At 45.1% G+C, this 25182-nt stretch overlaps 1 protein-coding gene across 1 annotated transcript in view; it reads right to left on the bottom strand.

Moving 5' to 3' along the window:
- Window positions 1–1344: 1344 nt before the first annotated feature.
- LOC138990199 (uncharacterized) overlaps window positions 1345–25182 on the bottom strand; it is a 32393-nt gene continuing 8555 nt past the window's right edge. Inside the window, exons 2-3 of the mRNA XM_070380466.1 lie at window positions 15316–15418; window positions 1345–11876 (exon numbers count right to left, since the gene is read on the bottom strand). Coding sequence (XP_070236567.1) covers window positions 10548–11567 — 1020 coding nt within the window. The 5' untranslated portion in view covers window positions 11568–11876; window positions 15316–15418 and the 3' untranslated portion in view covers window positions 1345–10547. The remainder of the gene's footprint in view (window positions 11877–15315; window positions 15419–25182) is intronic.

The raw sequence follows: 25182 nt of genomic DNA, 5'->3' as shown, positions 1-25182 counted from the left end.
TGAATGGGGGAGGGGAGGGGAGTGAGCAAAGGCCCTGCGATGATAAACGTGTGGTATGTGAGGAATAGCAAGGGGTCGGAGAGGCTGAAGTGCAGTCAGGGGAGAAGGGTAGGAAGTGAGGTCTGAGGGTAGCCAGGAGTTCTGTGGTCTTGAAAGGGCCTCGTTCTGCAGGATTGAGAGCAGGGATGTGATCTGATTTCAAGCCCTCACCCATCTTAGTTGCTGCCCTCTCTTTTTCTGGTTGGTCACAGTCTCTGTCAGAGGCAGTAACCCAGACTTGTCTCCAATGTTCCAGGTGAAGCCTGACTTGAAGAGTAGAGCAGGGCCAACCCTCTTTAATTCTGGACATAATATTCCTCTTAATACCATCTAAGACCTCTCAGATTGCATTTTAGGAAGCCATTTATTGAATTTGCTATTTTCTTTGCACCTTCCACTCTTTTTTTTCCTGCATACTGCACTTTTTTTTTAAATTTTATTTTATTTTTAAACTTTACAATATTGTATTAGTTTTGCCAAATATCAAAATGAATCCGCCACAGGTATACCTGTGTTCCCCATCCTGAACCCTCCTCCCTCCTCCCTCCCCATACCCTCCCTCTGGGTCGTCCCAGTGCACCAGCCCCAAGCATCCAGTATCGTGCATCGAACCTGGACTGGCGACTCGTTTCATACATGATATTGTACATGTTTCAATGCCATTCTCCCAGATCTCCCCACCCTCTCCCTCTCCCACAGAGTCCATAAGACTGTTCTATACATCAGTGTCTCTTTTGCTGTCTCGTACACAGGGTTATTGTTACCATCTTTCTAAATTCCATATATATGCGTTAGTATACTGTATTGGTGTTTTTCTTTCTGGCTTACTTCACTCTGTATAATAGGCTCCAGTTTCATCCACCTCATTAGAACTGATTCAAATGTATTCTTTTTAATGGCTGAGTAATACTCCATTGTGTATATGTACCACAGCTTTCTTATCCATTCATCTGCTGATGGGCATCTAGGTTGCTTCCATGTCCTGGCTATTATAAACAGTGCTGCGATGAACATTGGGGTACACGTGTCTCTTTCCCTTCTGGTTTCCTCAGTGTGTATGCCCAGCAGTGGGATTGCTGGATCATAAGGCAGTTCTATTTCCAGTTTTTTAAGGAATCTCCACACTGTTCTCCATAGTGGCTGTACTAGTTTGCATTCCCACCAACAGTGTAAGAGGGTTCCCTTTTCTCCACACCCTCTCCAGCATTTATTGCTTGTAGACTTTTGGATCAAAGCCATTCTGACTGGCGTGAAATGGTACCTCATAGTGGTTTTGATTTGCATTTCTCTGATAATGAGTGATGTTGAGCATCTTTTCACGTGTTTGTTAGCCATCTGTATGTCTTCTTTGGAGAAATGTCTATTTAGTTCTTTTGCCCATTTTTTGATTGGGTCATTTTTTTCTGGAGTTGAGCTGTAGGAGTTGCTTGTATATTTTTGAGATTAATTCTTTGTCAGTTGCTTCATTTGCTATTATTTTCTCCCATTCTGAAGGCTGTCTTTTCACCTTGCTTATAGTTTCCTTTGTTGTGCAGAAGCTTTTAAGTTTAATTAGGTCCCATTTGTTTATTTTTGCTTTTATTTCCAATATTCTGGGAGGTGGGTCATAGAGGATCCTGCTGTGATGTATAGAGGACTCTTACCAGACACTTCATTGCACTCCATACTGCACTCTTAAAGCACACGCCCCATCTGAGTATCTTCCTTATTCTCACCCTCATCCACCTTGGCCCAATACCTTCTAACATCATGGAGCTTCAGGGAACATCCTAGAACCCAAGTGGTAGCCTACTCAGAACACTGTCTTTACAGACACATCTTTGTATTTGTCTCATCCTGGTTCCATTTTACATGCCAGGTTCCAAACACCCTAGGCTTGTTTGGATGGCTTTGGCAGCAGGCGGGGGAGGGGGGTGTCCAACGGTGGGATTACCTCTCTACTAAATTCTATCTTCTAAGACTTGGCATCTAGTTTTAAAACATATTTTTGGACCCTAAAGAGATAGCATCTTAATGTATAAGCTGTCCTTTCCAGATTTCTTCAGGACGTCAGTTATAAGAAGACTATATTGCAGGAGGCTGAGACAGAGCCCTGTGCGAGCCAATAGAGACCTCTGTCAGAGTTGGAATGTATCCATTACCAAGACTTTTTGGGAAGTGATTGTTCAACCAGCTGCAAATCAGTCTAATTGGCCCTCTATCTACCCTACATCTCTTCATTACTCAACAAGGACACTAAAAGATTCTTGTCTAAGATACTGAGATGTACACACACCCACCACCTGACCTTCCAACCCAACCCTGATGTAAAACAAAGAAATGAAGTCCTATGTACACCTCACATTTGGCACACATTGGCATCTCTCTTTTGCCAACTCTGCACTTTTCCTCCTGGCCTGAGGCTCCCCTAACATCAGACATGGCCATACCTAGAAGCTTGCTTCCTTCTTTGTTACTGTAATTGTACAATGTAGTTTTGTCTTCCTAAATGCATTATACAAGCACTGAAAAGTTGTGCTAACTTGAATCATGTTTTAAGTATCAGTTCAGTTCAGTCGCTCAGTCGTGTCCAACTCTTTGCGACCCCATGAACCGCAGCACGCCAGGCCTCCCTGTCCATCACCAACTGCTGGAGTCTACCCAAACCCATGTCCGTTGAGTTGGTGATGCCATCCAACCATCTCATCTTCTGTCGTCCCCTTCTCCTCCTGCCTCAATCTTTCCCAGCATCAGGGTCTTTTCCAATGAGTCAGCTCTTCGCATTAGGTGGCCAAAGTATTGGAATTTCAGCTTCAACATCAGTCCTTCCAATGAACACCCAGGACTGATCTCCTTTAGGATGGACTGGTTGGATCTCCTTGCAGTCCAAGTGACCCACAAGAGTCTTATCCAGCACCACAGTTCAAAAGCATCAATTCTTCGACGCTCAGCTTTCTTCACAGTCCAACTCTTACATCCATACATGACTATTGGGAAAACCATAGCCTTGACTAGACGGATCTTTGTTGACAAAGTAATGTCTCTGCTTTTTAATATGCTGTTTAGGTTGGTCATAACTTTCCTTCCAAGGAGTAAGCGTCTTTTAATTTCATGGCTGCAATCACCATCTGCAGTGATTTTGGAGCCCAGAAAAATAAAGCCGGCCACTGTTTCCACTGTTTCCCCATCTATTTGCCATGAAGTGATGGGACCGGATGCCATGATCTTACTTTTCTGAATGTTGAGCTTTAAGCCAACTTTTTCACTCTCTACTTTCACTTTCATCAAGAGGCTCTTCAGTTCTTCACTTTCTGCCATAAGGGTGGTGTCATCTGCATATCTGAGGTTATTGCTTTTTCTCCTGGCAATCTTGATTCCAGCTTGTGCTTCCTCCAGCCCAGCATTTCTGATGATGTACTCTGCATATAAGTTAAATAAGCAGGGTGCCAATATACAGCCTTGACATATACAGTAAACTTTTCATTCCATCAATTAAAAAAAAAGTTAGTTGCTCAGTCGTGTCTGACTCTTTGCAACCCCATGGACTGTAGCCCACCAGGCTCCTCCAGAAATACTGGAGTAGGTACCTATTCCCTTCTCCAGGGGATCTTCCCAACCCAGGGACTGAACCCAGGTCTCCTGCATTACAGGTAGACTCTTTACTATCTGAGCCACCAGGGAAGCCCAATCAATAGAGGTATTGATCATTTCCTTGAAAAATTGATCATTTCCAAATTGAAAACTCTTTTTGAAATACAAGTATAAAAACAAAAGAAACAAACAAAAAAATGAAATACAAGTCTAATACTAATTTAGATTTTTGTTTACCTATACTCAATTTGCTCAAAATGTATAATATCTCCAAACACAATAATAACAGGCCAAAGCTGCTGTAACTTAAAACACACGATGTGATTCAATATCTGGCATGTGATGTCCTCCTGCCAGGAAATTCTTTAACCTCAGATATTCAGACTCAGTAAAATAAATAGTATTTTTTTAAATTGGTAGTTCAGTGAAAATAAACAAAAGCAGTTTCCACCTTGTTTGACATTGATCCTGAATTATTTTCAAGTCATCACTGTGCCCCCTTTTCAAACTAGATCACAAATCTTTTATATTTCTTTTATATTTATTGTTTAAAAGTCTGATTTATTTATTTAAAATAAAAGTTAACTTTTAAAAACAAGCAACACTCCTTTAAATATTCACATACTTCTTTTCCAAACAATAAATCAAAAATATAATTCCCTAAACTTCCAGACTTTGATTATAAACTTAAACATATCAAAATGTACATTAAAAGCATATCAGATTTTCTTGGTAGCTCTCTGCAGTAAGCTGAATGATGACCACCTAAAGATATCCGGTCCTAATTCCTAAATCTTAATAAATGTTACTTTTTAAGGAGCAATGGCCTTTGTTGGTGTGATTACAGATCTCTCTTTTTTTAAAAAAAAAACAAAGGCCTTTTAGTCCCTTTAATTGGCTATATCTAATCTTTTTTATTTTAACTTTATTTTTTTAATTATGAAAGTATGATAAAAATCACAGGAGACTTGGAAAATACAGAACAAGGTTACATACAGTTCTACTATATATTACAATTATTTTTTTAAGTAGATAAGATTTTTAGTTGGAATTTCAATATCAAACTCCCCCAAATTAACAGAATGAATATACAGAGAAGTAGGCAGATATAGTAGACCTGAAACGCAATATGAACCAGTTCAACATAATTAAGATTTACACATTTTCACAGAACAGTAGGATACAATCAGGGACATAAAGCAATGTGCAAAAGTTTCATGGTCTAAAGGTATTGAAATCCAGAATCTGTTCTCTTATCACCGTGGAATTGTTAGAAATCACTATCAAAAGATATTTGAAAATAACCCACATATTTTCAAATGACATTTACCAAGAAAGATCTTTGCCTTAGCCATCAAAAACTTCAATAAAGTCAGACTGCAAAAAACACATAGGGTGACTGCCGAGAAGAAAGCCTTTAAGTGAGAAATTAGTATCAAAATGAGAAATTAATAGTAAAGATACTTTAAACAAAATCCTATGTATCTAGAAATTAAGTGTCCACTTTTAAACGATGGGTGTTAGATCACAAATCTTGAGGAGGGCAGAGGTCACGCTAGTCTAACCCCTTACACCATCACAGAGTCCAGCACAACGCCTGGAACACATATAATAGGGGCTCAATACATGTTTCCTGAACAGAAAAAATGAGCAATAACCCAAAGTTTGTGTACAAAAATAGTAGTCATTCACAGTTTTGCCCAGAATCAAATAGACATGCCCAATGCCTTCTAAAAGAGAAATTTGGGGGCAAAAAATGACCATCTCAGATAGATAAATAAGAGCAATAATCTCAAAGTGCATGTGTGCTAGGTTGCTTCAGTTGTATCCTACTCTTTGTAACCCTATGGACTGTAGCCCACCAGATTCCTCTGACCATGGGATTCGCCAAAGAATACTGGAGTGGGCTGCCATGCCCTCCTCCAGGGGATCGTCCCAACACAGGGATCAAACCTGAGTCTCTTATGTCTCCTGAATTGGCAGGTGGGTTCTTTACCACTAGCACCACCATTTTGGTCTCAGTACACCTTTACACTATTAAAAATTATCAAGTACCCCAGAACTTTTGCTTATACAGGACACACCCATCAATATTTTGGGCTTCCCCGGTGGCACTATTGATGATAGGGAATTTGTCACTCAAGAATTTAGGCAAATTCAGCCTCTAGAGTAACCCCAACTCGCACCTACACTGACCACTTTTCTATCAGTTCAGTTCAGTTCAGTTCAGTCGCTCAGTTGTGTCCGACTCTTTGCAACCCCATGAACTGCAGCACACCAGGCCTCCCTGTCCATCACCAACTCCCGAAGTTCACCCAAACTCATGTCCATCGAGTCAGTGATGCCATCCAGCCATCTCATCCTCTGGCGTCCCCTTCTCCTCCTGCCCCCAATCCCTCCCAGCATCAGAGTCTTTTCCAATGAGTCAACTCTTCGCATGAGGTGGCCAAAGTACTGGAGTTTCAGCTTTAGCATCATCTTTCTATAAGAACATCTAATTGGAACGATTCCTAGGAAAGTCACCTTGGGAAGTGACTTTTCACTGCACTTCATTCTACTCTTTGGGACCCTCAGCCTGCTCACGGGCCTACCTGTGGCCACCTAGCTTGGATCAGGTTGTGTACCTGGTCCAGGCTGGGCCAATCGCATCCTCCCTTCTGAGAATTTGGTACTGGGCTGAGAACAACCAATTGCTTGGCTACTAATCTCTGTAGGAGATATTAGTGGTCATAATAGTGGTCATCATAGAGGGATCATCTCCCTCCCGGCCCAGCTGCCCACCAAGAGGAAGAAACAAAGTCGACTGCAGAGAGAGAAGAGACAGGCATCAGGGACAAAGCTGGAGAGGGGTCCTGCCTGGCTGGGTGGCAGCCACCTGTCCTGGGCCTCAATGAGACATGGCTTTATCTATGTACTTCCCTTCCCGCTTCAGCCAGTTTAGGTTGATGACTTGCAACCCAAAGGTCTTAACTGAGGCAAAGACAGAGCCAGAAGCATCCATGGGTCTTTCTTGATAGCCAGGTGCCTTAAAGGATTCTGGAGAGCTCTGCAGGCCCTAGGTACACATTTACTCTCTGAAGACTGGACCGGACACAAACATCTTTCCAATCCAAGGCCAACGAGATTAGGAAATAGCATTTCCTAAAGCTTTCCAGCCCCCGAGGGCAAATGTACAGATGACTGCAGTTGGCAATTGATTCTGTGGGTTAGTATTTGCTGAGGGCACACACCCAGGGACTTGAGCGACAGAAATCCCCAGGTTCCAGGCAGGAGGCTGACCCATTAAGCTTCCAACCACTGGCCTGTCCTCCCTCCTCTTAAGTCGGCACTCACCGGAGCCCCAGCCCACCATGACCGGTAGGATGACCCGCTTTTAAAAGTGCCAATTTTTAGCAGCTGGAAACAATGAACATAGAGGGAGGTGAAGATGCCAGAGGATGGATTTCTCTCTGTGCGTGCATGCTAAGTCACTTCAGTCGTTTCTGACTCTCTGTGGCCCCATGGAATACAGCCCGCCAGGCTCCTCTGTTCATGGGATTTTCCAGTCAAGAATACTGGAGTGGTTTCCATTTTCTCCTCCTGGGGATTGTCCCAACCCAGTGATCGAACCCACAACTCCCACATCTCCTGCATTGCAGGAGCCTCTTCACAGCAAGGCCTCCAAGGATTTCTCTTTACCTATTTTCAAAAGATGCTCTAGGACCAGGGACCCATTCCAAGGATGTAACGCGACAGCCATGCAAAGCTGGTGGAGCTGGAGCGGCTGTGTGACAGTCAGTCCACACAACTCCCTGGGCCTCAGTTTTTACAGCTGCAGAATGAGGAGGTAGATGTAGACTGTATTTAATATCCTTTTCATCCTCAACTTTCTACAATCTTTGTGCGCTGGAGAGATTTACACAGAACTTCATCTTGTTTTTATTACTCGTAGTTCATCTTCCTCTGACAGAGCCAGCGGCAGCCTGTGCAGAAGTAAGTGGCTCTCTCTTCCAGGATGATTTAAGAGGCGTTGACAACCGCAAGCACCTTCCTCACGTTCTGTCACAGCCCAGGCCCAAAGCTTGCCCATCCCAGAGCCAGCCCTGGGGTCTGAGCACGGTCTGACAATTGTTGTCCAGTCACTCAGTTGTGTCCAACTCTTTGCGATCCCATTGACTGCAGCATGCCCGGCTTCCCTGTCCTTCACCATCTCCGGGAGCCTACTCAAACTCATGTCCTTTGAGTCGGTGATGCCATCCAACCATTTCATCCTCTGTTGTCCCCTTCTCCTCCTGCCATCAATCTTTCCCAGCATCAGGGTCTTTTCCAATGAGTCGGGTCTTTTCCAATGAGTTGGCTCTTTGCATCAGGTGGCCAAAGTATTGGAGCTTTGGCTTTAGCATCAGTCCTTCCAAGGAATATTCAGGGGTGATTTCCTTTAGGATTGACTGGTTTGATCTCAAGAGTCTTCTCCAACACCACAGTTCAAAAGCATCAATTCTTTGGTGCTCGACTTTCTTTATGGTCCAACTCTCACATCTATACATGACTACTGGAAAAACCATAGCTTTGACTAGAAGGACCTTTGTTGACAAAGTAATGTCTCTGCTTTTTAACACGCTGTGTAGGGTAGTTACAGCTTTTCTTCCAAGGAGCAAGTGTCTTTTAATGGGATCTGTTGATGGTCCCCATCAAAAGGCAGATACCTACATTCCACATTGTTTCTCAGGGAGCGTATTAGCCTGGACTCCCCTCTGGATTCCCTAGAAACGGTACTGAGAGTGGGATTCGGCAGAGGTGCCGTGGCCAGAAGGGTCTGGAGCCCAGGGCACGGTGGTTGCAAACCCGCCTGGGCGGTCGAGTATGTAGGTAGCGAAGGCTCCAAGGCTAGATGAGGAAGCAGCTCTGAGTCAACTGCACTGGCCCCTGGCTGAGACAGGAGAGTGGTCAGGTCTCTTCTCCTCTTCAGGGTGCCCAGCGGGAAGTAGAAGAGTCTCCGATCACCCTCCACAGGCCCTTCCTCCAGTCAGGGAACGCCTGCCCTTAGGCCCCCAGAGATCATCCTGACAACAAGACGAGGGAAGGTGGCCACCCTGGAGACAGTGGCCTGATTCTGCTGTGGCACAGTTGCCCAGAACCACAGGTGCCCCTTGCATTGCAGGGGTTCGTGGCTGCTGCCCGCTGGCCCGGTGGCACCGGCTTCCTTCCTTTCCTGGCTGTCTGCCTAAGAAGACACAGCTCACTATGGCACCCACCCACTCCAAAGACAAGGCTTGGGGAGAACGTCGCTGGCAGTCCAGTGGCTAAGACTCTGCGCTAACAATGCAGGAGTCCAGGTTCCATCCCTGGTCAGCGAACTAACTAGATCCTGCAAGCTGCAACTAAGAGTTCACATGCCTTAACTACAACCCGGCACAGTCAAATAAATAAATACACAAAAATAAATTAAAGAAAAAAAAAGGGCTTATGTGTCAGGTTGTACTAATCCCCATTTCTGGTGGCTTCCGCTCTTAAACCATAAAAAAGGAGAAAGGATAACCAGGAAGAGAACTTCTTAGTGCTCCTGTGGGGGGATTTATTTATCAATATGGGAGCTGTATGAAGTTTAGGAATAAATGAGCCATCAGATAGCACCCTGAGGTATTATTCTTCGACACAGCATCTTTAACACGGATTCCCCTGCACTGTATTGGAACAGATGTCACACATTACATTAGAGAACCAAGCTTCCCACAGACTTTCTTAGAAGGCTAGGCTTGTCAAATCTTTATCTCATTTGTGGGTGAGGATTAGGGTGTGTTCTGCTAATTTATGTGTGTGTAGATATTAAGTAGAAGTAAAAACAGCAACGGAAGCAAAAACCATCCTTAGCAGTGTCTTGAAATTTTCTGAAAAGAAACTGTGGAAGAGCCTGAGAGAACCAGATGTGTTTTATATTTCCTGGGGATAAACAGGAAAGGAACACACGTGTATGGAGGACCACAGGCATTCCATCACCACCTTTCTCCTTAGTCTCCAGAGCAAACATCTTGAAAAGTACCCAAAGGGCCAAAATTCCAGTTATTCCCAGGGGTTTTCCATGGTCCAGCAGAAGTTTCTGGGTATGTTGCATGAGTCCCATTAAACCTTCAAGTTTAACTCACCTTGGCTGGTTTCCCGCTACTGTAGATTTCCTTTGCAAGAGAACGGGAACTGGGGGGATTGAAGAACTCTTACTGGGTAGTCTAGCAATTCTGCACCAGGAAACCAGCCAGCCTGGGGCCTAGGGAATTTCCCTAATGAACCCCTGGGAGACTTGGGTTAACTGCAGGCAGGCATAGCTCCTCCAGCACTCAAGTCTGGAGAGAGTCTAGGAATCCAGAGACTCCTGCTAATGAAAGGTCTGCTCAACATCCTGGGGCTAAAGATGAACCGATTACCTCCACTGTGAAATAGGAATCTGCAAAGAATTCTGAGCACATACCTACCTGCAAATCTACCTGCCTGTCCTGCAAACAAGGTGTGCTAAAGCCGAACCTTTTGTCCGAACCAGCTAGGTCACAGTAGAATATGGGTTAGGAGTCACAGACATCTAGGTTTGAACCCTGAGTGGGCTACCAAGAGCTCTGTGACAGAGCCCAAGACACTCAGCCTGTCCCCTGCCTCAATGTCCTCGTGTGCAAATGGGAATAAAACAGACTCACACGATCTGGAGCTACTGAGTCTGAAGAAGTGGGAAACGAGTACGTGTGGCCTCATTTCTGCAGGCAGAAATACCACACACTTCTTTCCCTGGGGTTTCGAGGTCCGGGCCACCTGGTCGGTACACCGACCGGCCCCTGCAGCGCAATTCCGCCCTAAATTAGGACCCTCCATCCCCGGCCCACCGCACCAACTTGCTCCCCGCTCTCTCTTGCCTCCCTCTCTCTCCCATCTGGCGCTCTCACAACACTTTCTAAAACAGAAAGTACTACCGCCCTTTAATCCGTGCTCAACGTCAAGGGCAGAATCGTCACGAAAGTGAGCAGCCCGGCTTTCCGGGCGCGGACGGGCAGGGCTAGAGGCCGGTCCCGGGCAGCTGGCAGGGCCAGCCCCCTTTCCCCAGCCGAGTTCCAGATTCGGAGCCTGGGGACCACACTCTGCCCGAGCGTGTGTGCTACGGCCGACACCCGGGAGCCGCCCGCAGCCCTAGGGGGCCGGGGGCGCGGAGATCGGGGAGGAGGGGTGGGAAAGAAGATGGGGAGGGAGGAGGTGGAGGAAGGAGGAGGCGGGAGGTGAGAGGAGGAGGGGAGGGGAAGAGGCAAGGAAGTTGGAGAAAGGGAGGTCGGGGTAGGGGGGGTGGTGGGGGAGGGAGGAAGTCGGGGGAGGAGGAGTACGAGGCGGGGAGGGGGAGTACGAGGGACGGGAGGAGGGGGTGGGAGGAGGAGACTGTGCAGGGCCCGCAGACGCTTGCGGGGGGAGAGGAGGGGGAGAGAGGGAGGAGGGTGGGGGAGGAGCGCGGGGGAGGAAGGAGGAAGTCGAGTCAGAGGAGGGAGAGGGCGCGGACCCTTCCCCGGCGAAGCCGGAGGACGGGTGTATGTGGATCGCGAGCGCTGCTCTGGGACAGCGGACCCACTTTGGAAGAGTAGAGAAGGACGGCGGGGCTTTCCTGGAAGAAGCAAAAACAAAACAAAAAAGCAAAAAGCAACCACCACCAAACCAAGCGCAGGCCGCCCCGTCCCACCCCGCCCGGGCCTCGGCGGCAGCAGCACCGGCGGCGGCGACGGGGACATCGGGGAGCGGGGACCGTGGCCCTCGGGGCACGAGGGGCGCTCCCCGGGGCCCGCGGCCTCACAGTCCGGGAACTGGGCTCCGTCAGACTTCCGGGAGGCAGGAGGCCACTCTTCTCCAAAATCCACCAGATTCCTCTGATGCGCTTTTCTTAACAGTGGAAAACTACAAAAAAAAAAAAAAAAGTCATGAAAATAAGTGAGAATAGAACCCGCCGGCTTCACTTCCATGGCGGCGTTCTGTTGAGTCTTGAAATTCGGAGTCTTTGCGGGTGAGCCGTGTGAGCGCCTTTCTGATCCATCCACGCTGATGCGTGTGCGTCTCTGCTGTGTTTAACAGTGGGTGATGGTGACGTGGTGACATCGTGTGAAGTTGATTTGGTGATGATTTCTGCTTCGGGCCGGTTACCTTGCTTCACTTGATAACACGACGTAAACGCATACACGTTGCAAACACGTTGCAAAAAGCAAAGCACAGAAGGAGTATATCCTTTTAACTCCGGCTTAAAATAGATGAGATGCCCTAAGGCGCTGCCAGCACTGAAAGAATGAAGGGTTAAAAGCAACAATTATGCATTGGTTCCTTCATAGTCATTCTCCATAAGTTAACATTGTAAATCATTAAATGAAAGGGACGAAAACCCTATTCGTTGTTACAAATTTACAGTTTTAGAAAGTGTGTCATTACATCATATGCGCTGAATCACATTATCAGGTCTGTATGTGAGAATTTCTGCTCTGAAATAGAGCAGCTTTAATGCTTAAGTGCCAAGAAGTGCTTCTTAGGAAATTTCCAAATGCAATCAATTAATACAAAACAGATGCAGTAGGGGGTGCTTACTAAAACTGAAGGCTCTTCTCCCAAAGAATGCACCCCATTTTTCCTTTCAAATAAGCTGGAAGTCATTCATTTTCAATTGGCCAATGAGGTCTGACGATCACTCTAAAATCAAAATGGGACATCTTTTCCATGGTAGGTTAATAGAAAGGCCCAATTCAGGTTACAAAAATGTCTTTGGGCCAGGTCTCATGCACCTGCATAAAATCAAAGACGCAGTGATGTGTGCTTTATCACACTGAACAGCAGCACTGATAGGATGGATGTTCGTGGAAACAGGATGCCCAGACAGAGGTTTCACTGAACCACATCCTAGCTAATGCTTGCAGAGAAGTCCCTGGGAGGTAGGTTGTAGGCTGGTGCTCCATTCTCCACTCCTCGTTTTCCAGGCCTGTTTGTTTGCCCTTTGAAGTGTGTTTTAAACTTTTGAATTCGTTATCTGTATTAAAAATCAGGATATTTCACAGGGAAAGCTGGACTTTTGGCTTCTCTTTGAAATCTGAGAAGACCTGGAGCAGAGTGGCAGTGTCAGAAGTGACCGTTCGCGTGCCCATGAGCACACACACACACACACACACACACACCACTGTTGTCCTCTTAAGATACTTGTTTGTCCTGTACCCCGAGTTTTCTGATCCCGGACAAACTACTTCCATCTATTGTTCAGCCGTTTTACAAGGATCATTAAAGTCATAGGTGGTTTCGACACTCTCTGTCTAGATCTAATGTATGTATAAAACCTCAAATCTTGACTTCCAGAAATTCATCTTGACAGATTCAGCAAATCAGAAACTGAATAAAGACAGACACAACGGAATGTCCTGACTCCTCCATGGGGCATTTCCCCCAAATGCAGCAAGACATAGGGGAGCATGTGGTCTCAGCAATTAAACTATGTACCTGCTAGGCAATGTTAGGCAAGTTATTTACTATCCTAACCAGCACAAGTTATTTACTATCCTTACTTCCCTGGTGGCTCAGATGGTAAAGAATCTGTCTGCAGTGCAGGAGACCCAGATTCAATCCCTTTGTCAGGAAGATCCCCTGGAGAAGGGCATGGCTACCCACTCTAGTATTCTTGCCTGGAGAATCCCATCCATGGAGAGGGGGCTTGGGGGCTACAGTCCATGGTCTAAAAGAGTCGGACACAACTGAGCAACTAACACACCAGCACGATTCTGTAAAGCAATTATACTGCAATTAAAAATAAGCAAATTTAAAATTTAAAAAATACATACTAAAACTACCCCTTTGAATTATTGAATATTGAGTTATTATATGTGAAAGAATTTTGAACAGCTCCTGGTCCATAGGAACCACCCCAAATATTAATTTCTCCTGCCCTTGGGATTTCAGTTACTAACACAGGTTCTTGAGAGAGAATTATTACTAGATTCTACTTTAGTAGAATTCAGCCTTTGGTACCTGCAGGAGATTTATCTGGAAACTTACTTATAATGCTAGTTTCAGGGTCCTGCTCCTAAGATTTTTATATAGGAAGTCTCAAATAGGGCCCTGGGGTTTCACATATTAACATTTAATTCTGGGACACAAGTTCTCAGCCCTCAGTCTGACAGTCCCTGTCCTGGACTTGCCTTTGGCTTTCGAGGGAGAGAGGTGGGAATGGAGGCCTGGGCCTAGTCCCAGGCTGTCTCAGCCAGCCTGCTGGTCCTGCAGCTAGGCTGGAGCCCTCCCTGGATCCCTCTTGCCAGCTTCTGGACTCCCAGGCATTTACTGAGAAGCTGCTGGAAGCACCCTGAGCTGGCACCAAGCATGCAAGACAAATTAAGTGGTTCCTGTCCATGGGAAGCCCAGGGCACTAAATTTCAAGGTCAGGCCTGGCATTTGGGTCCCAGTTTCTGCCTCTCACTGGTGGCTCAGCCAGTGAAAAATCTGCCTGCAATGCAGGAGACATGGGTTCGATCCCTGGGTCAGGAAGATCCCCTGAAGAAGGGAATGGCAACCCACTCCAGTATTCTTGCCTGGAGAATCCCATGGACAGAGGAGACTGGCGGGCTATAGTCCATGGGGTCAAAATGAGTCAGACAGGATTGAGGGACTAACACTTCCACTTCTGCTGCTCCTACAGCCCAGCATGTAATACACACCATTCCAAGTGACAGTGTTCCCAAAGATGCTCCCCAGTACCATCAGCACCACCCTCCCCTCAGCACTGCACTCCATACCACGATAGAGCGACTTCTGCCTTACCCAAGGACACTGAGCACAGCACTGCTTAGCTGCTCATTAGATATTCATGGAATCTAACTTCTTTGGACAAATCTGTCTTCTGAAAGCTGGTTGATGTTCATTCACTCATCAAATATTTATGAGCCAGGAACTCTTCCAGAAACTGGGGATAATAGCCGTGAGCCAAATGTAATACCCCTGCCCACGTGGAACTTCCATTTGAGTTGGGGAAGAAGGGCCATATAAACAAGTGGTTTTGCATGCTGGTGCTGGGGGTTGCGGTCTGTAACATTTGCTGCAATCTTGTTTGCTCTCTCTAATACCTCCATTCCCTGCCAAGTGGCCTTCTTTCCCAACCCCAGTCTACACAACCCTTACTCGGCGGCAATTCTGTCTGAGGCCAAAGAGCAAACTGGTTATTTTATTGTGTCTTGAATCAAAGTGTCTGCATATTTCCTCTAGGCGTGAACCAAGTTCAGCCATTCGTTTCCAAATGCCAGAAGCTTCCACAAAAAGTGAAACTTGTATACTGTCTTACAAAGTCTTAGGAAGAAGGCTTGATAGAAGCCTGGTGACTCTGCTGTTTACTTGTTTGGTCCTGTTATAATATTGCTTTTCTTTTTAAGCTTCTTAGCTATTAGTGAAAGTGTTAGTTGCTCATTTGAGTCTCTTTGCAACCCCATGGACCCGCCAGGCTCCTCTGTCAATGGAATTCTCAAGGCAAGAATACTGGAGTGGGTAGCCATTCCCTTCTCCAGGGGATCTTCCTGACCCAGGGATTGAATCCGGGTCTCCTGCATTGTAGGCGGGTTCTTCACCATCTAAACCACCAGGGAAGCCCTTATTAGCTATTATACCAAATATAAAAGTAACTCTGACTACTTTGCATTCATATTCTGTAGCTTCATTTGAGTAGACTTTTAATAACTTATCAGTAAAAGGTAATCTTACCTTTAGATATGTGATTTTGCAGAGAACGTTTTGCTGCATTCTTCCTGAGATCTTTGTATTTTTCTGGGTCTGACACTTATTATAGAGAAATACAAGTCCATTTCTGTCATAAAAATGAGAGAGGATTTCAGTATTCTATCAAGTGAGTTACATCTGAAAATTCAGGTAAAGAAGTATAATTTTCATTTCTTCCCCAAAGAGGCAACTTTTTGTGAAAATGCCCCCAAATGTATTATTTCTATCTCTCCGAATGTGTATGTTTTATTTATTTTATTCTGCCCCCCCCCCCGCACCATGTGGCATGCTGGAGCTTAGTTCCCCAAACAGGGATTGAACCCACGCTCCCTATGGTGGAAGAACAGAACCGTAACCACCGGACTGCCAGGGAAGTCCCTGGGTATTTTATATCTGACCTCTATCTGGGGTCATCTTTGGCTGTCAGTTGCATACATTTTATCATTTCCCGAGTCTGTAAGACTTCCTGTTGAAAAATATGAACTGGGTCAGTGGAAATTCTTTGGGAAGCCAACTCAGACACCTAGGATTTCCTTTATGCTCTGAAGTGCAAGATAAACAATTTGATTTGGACATAATATCATTCTTTAGTCTGCCAACTGGTTGAATAAGCAGGTAGAATTAAAATGTGTTGGCCCGTGGATGATCATCTAGCAAGTGGCCAGTTGCTGTGCTTCGCACAATTTCAGACTGCTCAGTCTGAACTGAATTTGAGAGTCTATATATGTGCACTAATGAAAGTGGCCATTAATAGATTCAACTACCATCAGAGCCACTGGAGTGTTAAAACCATAAGATGTGGCTACTCTGATATCAGAACTCAGGCTATCAGAATTATTATATCAGGATATTAACACATAGTCCAAATCAGAACCCAAAGTTTACTAAGAGAACCTGAAAGGAAAGAAATTGCATGCTCTTTTCCTTTCTAGTCTCCTTTTCTCCCACCTGGGAGTGTGGGTGGAGAGGCCAGATGGAATAAGAGTGAAAAATTTTAACACGTATCTATTTATTTATCACGCCAGGTCTTTGTCGCAGCGTGCAGAATCTTCTTGAAGGCACACTGGATCTCCTGTTGTGGCACGTGAACTCTTGGTTGCGGCATGCGGGATCCAGTTCCCTGACCAGGGGTGGAACCCAAGCCCCTTGCTTTAGGAGTTCAGTCTTAGCTACTGGTCCACCAGGAAAGTCTCCAAGGGTGAAAATTTTGAACCTAGGCCATGCAAGCCGTGACAATAAATGTGAGAAATCTGCTTTTTATTTTAACCGACGTTTCCCCTCGGTGAACTGACATTTAGTGATTGAAATATCTGGAACGCACACCATAATTTGGGTGTCTTTAGGCTAAAGGTTGAGACAGTAGAAGGTAAGGTACAAGGGGCTCAGATGACACTTGTAAAGGGAACAAAACAGATGCAGATTTCATGGGCAAAATAAGGTAGCTTTTCCAGTTCTAGACCGTGCTGAGCTGCTCTGGAGTAAGGCATTGTTTATCAAGTCTAGGCTTTCATCCCCCTTAATAACGTTGTCAAGGGCTCCCCATTGCCTTTTCAGTGAGATGGTTAACAAGCACACTGGGACTCCTGCACTCACTGTTAGTGACTGGTGATAGGATTTCTCCTGTAGTTCAGATGTGCATAGATTTCTTCACTCTCCCACTCTTATGATGTTATTTTAGAAACTGAGCTGTTCAAGGTTGTGTTTGAACACTTTTTGAACAAGAACTTTAATTAAGCGATCAAAAAGCTTAAGCTCACAGTTTTTAATAACTGAAATCAGTGTCTATAATTTTTCATATGTAAAATCTATAGACACTATTATCAGCCTCGCTAGCTTCTTTTACTTTCAGCTTGTAGAGAAAGTTTTCCTTCTTCTTCAGTTGTCTTTTTCACATCTGGTAGGACCAGCTCCTGTGATTATCATCAGTTGGAGGAAACCCATACACCACAGAGGGCAAATGAACTCACCAAGTTGCCAAGAATTCTAGGGATTTTCTCTCTTCCCTAGTCACTGTCACAGCCAATGCCCACCCCCACTTTTTTTTTTTTTTTGGCTGCACTGGGTCTTAGTTTTGACATGTGGGATCTAGTTCCCTGACCAGGAATTGAACCTGGGCCCCCTACACTGGGAGCTTAGAGTCTCAGCCCCAGGACCACCAGGGAAGCCCTGCCAACGTCTTCTTGAAAGATGTATCTTCATTTCATTGCTATACTAGGTGGCTAAGAGTTTTCTGGTCAATTTGGTAAACTTTGGACTATATTAGAATTTAATTGGCTCAATAAAATGGCCAAAGGACCCTTATTTGTACATATGGATGATCAATGATACAGGCTGATGGTAGCGGGTGGGCCGATCCTCCTGTTAGTCTGGGGATGTGGGTGTGTGAGCTATTTTGCTTTTGTTGTGTGTGGTGAGGGCTACCGGTATGGGTAAATTTCCAAACTGCCCGAGAAAATGGGAGAACATAATCAGAAAATACACAGCTCTAGCTGAAAAGGGAGCTTAAAGGAGATTGGACTGTTAAAGGGACTACAGTTGTGTCACATGCAAAGCATAAAGCAGGGCAAGAACTAAGGCGGTTCCAACCAACTTCTACGATTATTTTATTGAATTGGAGAGACTATGACTACGGGGAAACTTTTGTTTAGAACCGATCATTGCCATGCAGTGATTACTAGCATTAGCTGGTATAAGGGTGCATTCCAGGCTGCCAGTGTGTGCAACAAGCTTGTTCAATCACCCACGGCACTCCCTTCCTCCTCTACCATTTTGTCTCCATACGAGCATCTAAGTAAAGACAGAAAAAGAGTGGATACTTGGAAAGTCAGCTTTCACCCAAACAGAAGAAAAAAATTTTAAATGTCAAGTGGGCTTAGATGTGGGTCTTGCCACTTGGGGGCATTTTTTTCACAGTTAGGATGGAGGTGGGGGTGGTCAGAGGGGCGCAAATCTACTTCATGAATTTCATCTCAGAAGCTGTTGCTGCTGCTAAGTCGCTTCAGTCGTGTCAGACTCTGTGCGACCCCATAGATGGCAGCTCACCAGGCTCCCCTGTCCCTGGGATTCTCCAGGCAAGAACACTGGAGTGGGTTGCCATTTCCTTCTCCAACGCGTGAAAGTGAAAAGTGAAAGTGAAGTCGCTCAGTCGTGTCCGACTCTTAGCGACCCTATGGACTGCAGCCTACCAGGCTCCTCCGTCCACGAGATTTTCCAGGCAAGAGTACTGGAGTGGGGTGCCATTGCCTTCTCTGTCTCAGAAGCTAGAGCTATCTTTCAAATAGACTTTTCTGCTTCCTAGTAACTGGACTGTAGATTTATCATGAGAAAAATTTTCTACAAGCTTTCCCGAATATACATATTTTTTAATTTTTAATTTATTTAGTTTTGGCTGTGCTGGGTCTTTGTTGCTGTGCAGGTTTTTCTCTCGTTGCCATCTTCCTGCACCAGGGATCAAACCCGTGTCCGCCTGAACTGGCAGGCAAATTCCTAACCACTGGACCACCAGGGAAGTCCCCTGAGTCTATTTTTATTTTCACTTTGCTGGCTTGGGAACAGTGAGTAAACACTAAATGATTTCCCTTCATCTAGATTATGGACCATTTGGTAACAGAGCTTAAGAGAATCCCCAAATGAATAAACACCTACTGCTTTTTAAATAACCAACCTTCAAACTGATTCAGAAACCACCCAGGCAGGTATTCTGAGTCCCTGTGTGATTCTAGACGTGGCGCTGACCTTTCTTCGGGCCAAAGGGAAGTTAATGTTTCTCCCTCCCATTAGCTCGTGGCGCTGCCTTGAGAGTAGAAAAAAATAGATATGACAAAGTCCAGTGCAGAATTTTTAAATGCCACAGGAAAAACCAGGTAAGAAGCACTCATCTTTTGTGAAATGTAGCTGCCATGTGAAAGACCCAGGGCACTCTGTCTTCTTGGCTCAGGGACACACAGATCCGACTTCCTAGAATTCAGAACCAAAAGTAGGAACGACACAGTGGAAGGTTTTAAGAAAGGACACAGGTGTCCTTTTTAGACCCATGAGGCAAATCCTGTTCTTTTCTGATGTCTCTGGAAAGAAACTGTAGTCTACATAAAGATGTCTTATTGTTGATGCTGCCAGAAAGAGAACTCCGTGTTCTCATGGCAAAACGTGTTTTCAGATGCAATTTCACCTCGAAAAGTGAACACTCCTAAAGGAGGCTTTGGCTACGTGTCATTACAGGCTTTGAGAGGGGACCCTGGCTTTGTCTTTTGTCCTTCTCACCTGTTGCTCCTTCTCTAAAACATGCATACTCATGCCAGGCGAGGTCTCTTGCTGGCGGGACATGTACGTGTGTACTCTGGGCTGGAGCGCCTGTCCCCGAGCATGAGTCCTTTGATGACACACAGTTGTCTGATGAGCCAGTTGGAAGCACCTTCCACCACTTCACAGACATGCTTAATCTGAAGTCGGCCTGGCTAGAATTCTAGCCACAGAGAGACCAAGACTTCGTCAAGGAGGAATTGTCTTAAAGGTCAGCAGGCAAAACTTAAGTGTTCATTTCTTCTTGATGCGAACACCATGCTAAACACAAAACCCCACAGAAGTAAGAAAATGAGAAATGGGCTTTGCCATGGATGCACCTTAAAGAGGTGATTAAGGTGCTGCAGGCAGCTGGCCAGCTGGTCTTCATGGAAAACAGGAGGAGGTGGAGAGGGGCTTCCCTCATGGTCCAGTGGCTAAGACTCTGGCTTCCAATGCAAGGGGCCCAGGTTCAATCCCTGGTCAGGGAACTAGATCCCACATGCCACAACTAACAGTTCATATGCTGCAACTAAGACAAATAAATAAGTAAAATAAAAGATATTTTTAAAAAAAAGGAGGTGGTGGGGTGTGGGAGTGCATTCCCAAGTCATCCTTAGAGTTTAAGTCTGCCCCTCAGATGTGGGAATGTGCTTTGCAGTAGCTACCAGAGGTAGACAGAAAAGTTTAAAGGTTTGTTTGGGGTTGTGTTTGGCTGGTTGGTTGGTGTTTTGATCTTGCCAAAGTAGCCATCTGGTTTGAGAAACATAACTTAGAAAGCACCAATGCCTGCCTCCAGATTAAGGTACTCTTAGATTCCCATGGAAGTTTTGGAGAAGCAGACATTTAATTTGCTTATTATGCTTTCATGAGTTTATCCAACCGACTTCACAGAGCACCCATGATGTCCCGAGGCACTTGGCTTACTGCTGGAGACACAGCCTCATGGAGACCCTGATCCTGGCCCAGGCAGCCTCTGGCCCGTTCTCCGTGCAGGTTCTGCGCTTGTAGCTCCTGGTGAATTCACCCATTGTGAACATCAGAATCAGAGATCACTGATTTCTTGAACTCATCAACAACCTATTCTCACCCACAATGCTGTCTAGATATAAGAGATTCCAGTGACCTATTTTCAAAGACTTCATTTAGAAATACACTTGGAAAAATAAATAAATAAAAATACACTTGGAGGGTTTCCCTGGCGGTCCGGTGGTTAAGAATCCACCTGCCAATGCAGGGGACATGGGTTCGATCCCTGGTCTGCAAAGAGTCCACCTGCCTGGGGGCAGCTAAGCCGGTGTGCCAGCACTACTGAAGCCCGCATGCCTAGAGCCTGGGCTCTGCAACAAGAGAAGGCTCCACAATGAGAAGCCCTCACATCACGACTGGAGAGCAGCCCCTGCTCTCGGCAATTAGAGAAAGCACGTGCATCCAAAAAAATGATGATACATTAAATAAATAAAAAAAATTTTTAAATACATTTGGAAAACAAAAACTAAAACAGCAGACTTTTTAATTCTAAAATGAGGTGTGTTCCTGGGCACCTGTCTCTTTTAGGGTATCTGCTACAGCAGAACAGAAAAGGGGAGGCAGAGGGGAGGCCTGCTGGGGTCCTCAGTTCATCATCTCAGGATCGTCATCCTGCTTCTCCACCTGTGAGAGGCTTAGGAGGCCACCATGCAGGAAAGGCCACAGACGCAAATCCAGCTGTCGCGGCTTCTCACAGTGTAAGCAGATAGACTCGATTTTTCACAGGAGAAAAAGCCTTCCAGATGATGAGACTAGCCAGAGCCTGGATGCGGAGGTCAAAGTCCAGTCTTGAGATGACCCCTCTGGGATTGGCCGTGGGCTCTGGCCAGTCACCTTTTGACTCTGGGCTGCATTGTCCTCACTTGTAAAACGAGAGCTTCGTGCTGGACGCCACCTGACAGCCCTTCTCATTCAAACCTTCTAGCATCTGTGAGAAAGGGGGCACCAGGCAGGGTGTTTTGCAATTTTAATTCGTTGATTGGGCAGTCCATCAATGACTGAAGTTGTTTCAATGCTGAGATTAGAGTAATTGTGGTGAGGCTTCGAGGTTAATGATTAACTAAAATAAATGAGCCATTCACACCTCTGCCAGCGATCTCCTTTCAACTCTCAACAGGAGAACAAACGGCAAACAGTGATGAATTAATTCACAAGCAAAGATTATTTTTGGCAATTAGAAGAGTCAGACACTTCTATTTACATATACCCATTACATACATAAATAGGTGTATACATTTATAACTGTGTATCTCCATGCTCCCATTTGTCATTAAATGTGAATTTCCCCCCAAATTTACATTTAATAAAATTATAATAGTATGTGTTATATTTACTGAGCACATATTATGTGCCACACACTGTTGAAGAACTTATTTACATTGTCAATAACCTCTTAAATAATATCTATCTATTTATTTATTTTTGGCTGTGCTGGGTCTTCGCTGCTACCCACGTTTTCTCTAGTTGCAGCAAGCAGGGGCTACTCTCTAGATGTGGTGCGCGGGTTTCTCCTTGCTGTGGCTTCTCTTGTCGTGGAGCATGGGCTCTAGAGTGTGCGGCCTTCGGCAGTTGCCGCACCCTCGCTCTAGAGTGCCAGCTCAGTAGCTGTGGTGCACACTGGCTTGGTCGCTCTGTAGCATGTGGGATCTTCCTGGATCAGAGATCAAACCCATGTCCCTTGCATTGCAAGGCAGATTCTCAACCACTGGACACTAAGGAAACCCTGTCAATAACTTCTTTTTATTAATGTCTTCTGTTTCCAGTCTTAACACCCACAGTTGATTTCTCAAAATACGGAAGTTCATAAAGTTTACTGCAAACATCTCACCTGGCAGGCATAACTGTTTGAATGTAGAGAAATGATATTTCATAAGAAGGCCTCCAATTTTTCTGAACTTTTGGGCAAAGTCTTGCTGGACAGGCACGAATTTGATGGTGTTTATGTCTAGTGGTGGTGATTCTGCCTCTAAATAACTCTCTTTGGGAGAGAGAGAGAGAGAATCTTGGAGTTTATAGAGAGTGGGAAATATTTTCATCTCTACTGAGATTGGGAGAAAAAAAAAATCTCACTAAGGTTCAAGGAAAATTTTCCTGGCAATAAGGGCTATATTTGATAAGTTACTATGATACTTGAATCACAGCTTCTGGACACAGATTACAAAATAAATTTTTACAGATCTTTGACAATTCAGGTGTGGGTCTTTCTGGCTGGATCATACAATCCATACTAGGACTGAAACCTCATGGGATCACTATTTTCCTTCCTGCCTGCCCATGCAGAGCACCCAAGCAGTGATGAAACATTCAGTAGCATAAGGGACGTGTTTCATATTATGATGATTATAATTCTACATGTTTTCCCAAAATGTACAAATATAAAATGTGCTATGTTCTACTCATATGCTTGCATATGGAAAACAGAAATAAAAATTGTTTACTCTGGCTACAACAAATGTCATTCTCTTGCTTGGTGGCTTTTGAGTTCCTTCAGCCAAACCAAACACATAGCTTCTCAAGATACCAGAATCTGCATTTAATCCAGTAATGAGTTTCTCACTCCAAGTATCTCTCTCTTTTAATGACTACATTGTTAAATAAGAAATGGATAATGTCAACTTTCCCAATAGCAGCAGTAGTAGTTGTTGCTGTTTCATAAGTAATTTAGGAAAGCAACTGAAGCATAAAGAAGCTACATTATTTATTACAGCAGTCTCCTCTCCTGGACATTGTAATAATCTTCAATATTAATGCCTTCCTTACAAGTATATAGTTAGGAAATTGAAATCAAGGGGTTAAATTGATCAATTAAACAATTATGAAATGTTTTCAGGTGAATAGTTGATTTGATCATCAAACCAAAAGACTGCCTCGTTTCCTGCATGCATTATTAAATATTTATCTAACATGTATTGATGTATTCTTAACTGTTGTAGTGCATTCATGCATGCTCAGTTGCTTCAGTCGTGTCCCACTCTTTTGCGACCCCATGGACTGCAGCCCACCAGGCTCCTCTGTCCATGAGATTCTCCAGGCAAGAATACTGGAATCCGTGGCTGTGCCCTCCTCCAGAGGATCTTCCTGACCCAGGGGTCAAACCTGAGTCTCTCATGTCTCCTGCATTGGCAGGCGGGTTCTTTACCATTAGCACCACCTGGGAAGCCCAATTGTTGCAATGTCTTCTTCAGATGATTCACTTTGAGAGTTATACACAGCATGATTCAGTTTTCCTAAGTCAAGTGCAAGCTTCAGTTCAGTTCAGTCGCTCAGTTGTGTCTGCTCTTCATGACCCCATGAACTGCAGCATGCCAGGCTTCCCTGTCCATCACCAACTCCCACAGCTTACTCAAACTCGTGTCCATCAAGTCAGTGATGCCATCCAACCATCTCATCCTCTGTCTCATCCTTCTGACAAAACGTGGTCCACTAGAGAAGGGAATGGCAAACCACTTCGGTATTCTTGCCTTGAGAACCCGATGAATAGCATGAAAAGGCAAAAAGATAGGACACTGAAAGATGAACTCCCCAGGTCGGTAGGTGCCCAATATGCTACTGGAGATCAGTGGAGAAATAATTCCAGAAAGAATGAAGGGATGGAGCCAAAGCAAAAACAACACCCAGTTGTGGATGTGACTGGTGATGGAAGTAAAGTCCGATGCTATAAAGAGCAATATTGCATAGGAACCTGGAATGTTAGGTCCATGAATCAAGGTTAACTGGAAGTGGTCAAACAGGTGATGGCAAGAGTGAACATCAACATTTTAGGAATCAGTGCCCTTCAGTTCAGTTCAGTTCAGTTCAGTCGCTCAGTCGTGTCCGACTCTTTGTGACCCCATGAATTGCAGCACGCCAGGCCTCCCTGTCCATCACCAACTCCCGGAGTTCACCCAGACTCACATCCATCGAGTCAGTGATGCCATCCAGCCATCTCATCCTCTGTCGTCCCCTTCTCCTCCGGCCCCCAATCCCTCCCAGCATCAGAGTCTTTTCCAATGAGTCAACTCTTCGCATGAGGTGGCCAAAGTACTGGAGTTTCAGCTTTAGCATCATTCCTTCCAAAGAAATCCCAGGGCTGATCTCCTTCAGAATGGACTGGTTGGATCTCCTTGCAGTCCAAGGGACTCTCAAGAGTCTTCTCCAACACCACAGTTCAAAAGCATCAATTCTTTGGTGCTCAGCCTTCTTCACAGTCCAACTCTCACATCCATACATGACCATTGGAAAAACCATAGCCTTGACTAGACGGACCTTAGTTGGCAAAGTAATGTCTCTGCTTTTGAATATGCTATCTAGGTTGGTCATAACTTTCCTTCCAAGGAGTAAGCGTCTTTTAATTTCACGGTTGCAGTCACCATCTGCAGTGATTTTGGAGCCCAAAAAAATAAAGTCTGACACTGTTTCCACTGTTTCCCCATCTATTTCCCATGAAGTGAAGTGCAGCCTTACCCATCACGAATTCAGTGACTACTGTAGTGGGGGCAAGACTGCCAGGATTCAGCAGTGCCCTGCAGTAATGAAAACCAGTGGTAAGAATCCCACCTTGCCTGG

Source organism: Bos mutus, chromosome 12, assembly GCF_027580195.1.
Source record: "Bos mutus isolate GX-2022 chromosome 12, NWIPB_WYAK_1.1, whole genome shotgun sequence".
Lineage (NCBI taxonomy): Eukaryota > Metazoa > Chordata > Mammalia > Artiodactyla > Bovidae > Bos > Bos mutus.
The sequence above is the reverse complement of the archived record's forward strand: the minus strand, read 5'-3'. Positions and strand labels throughout refer to the sequence as shown.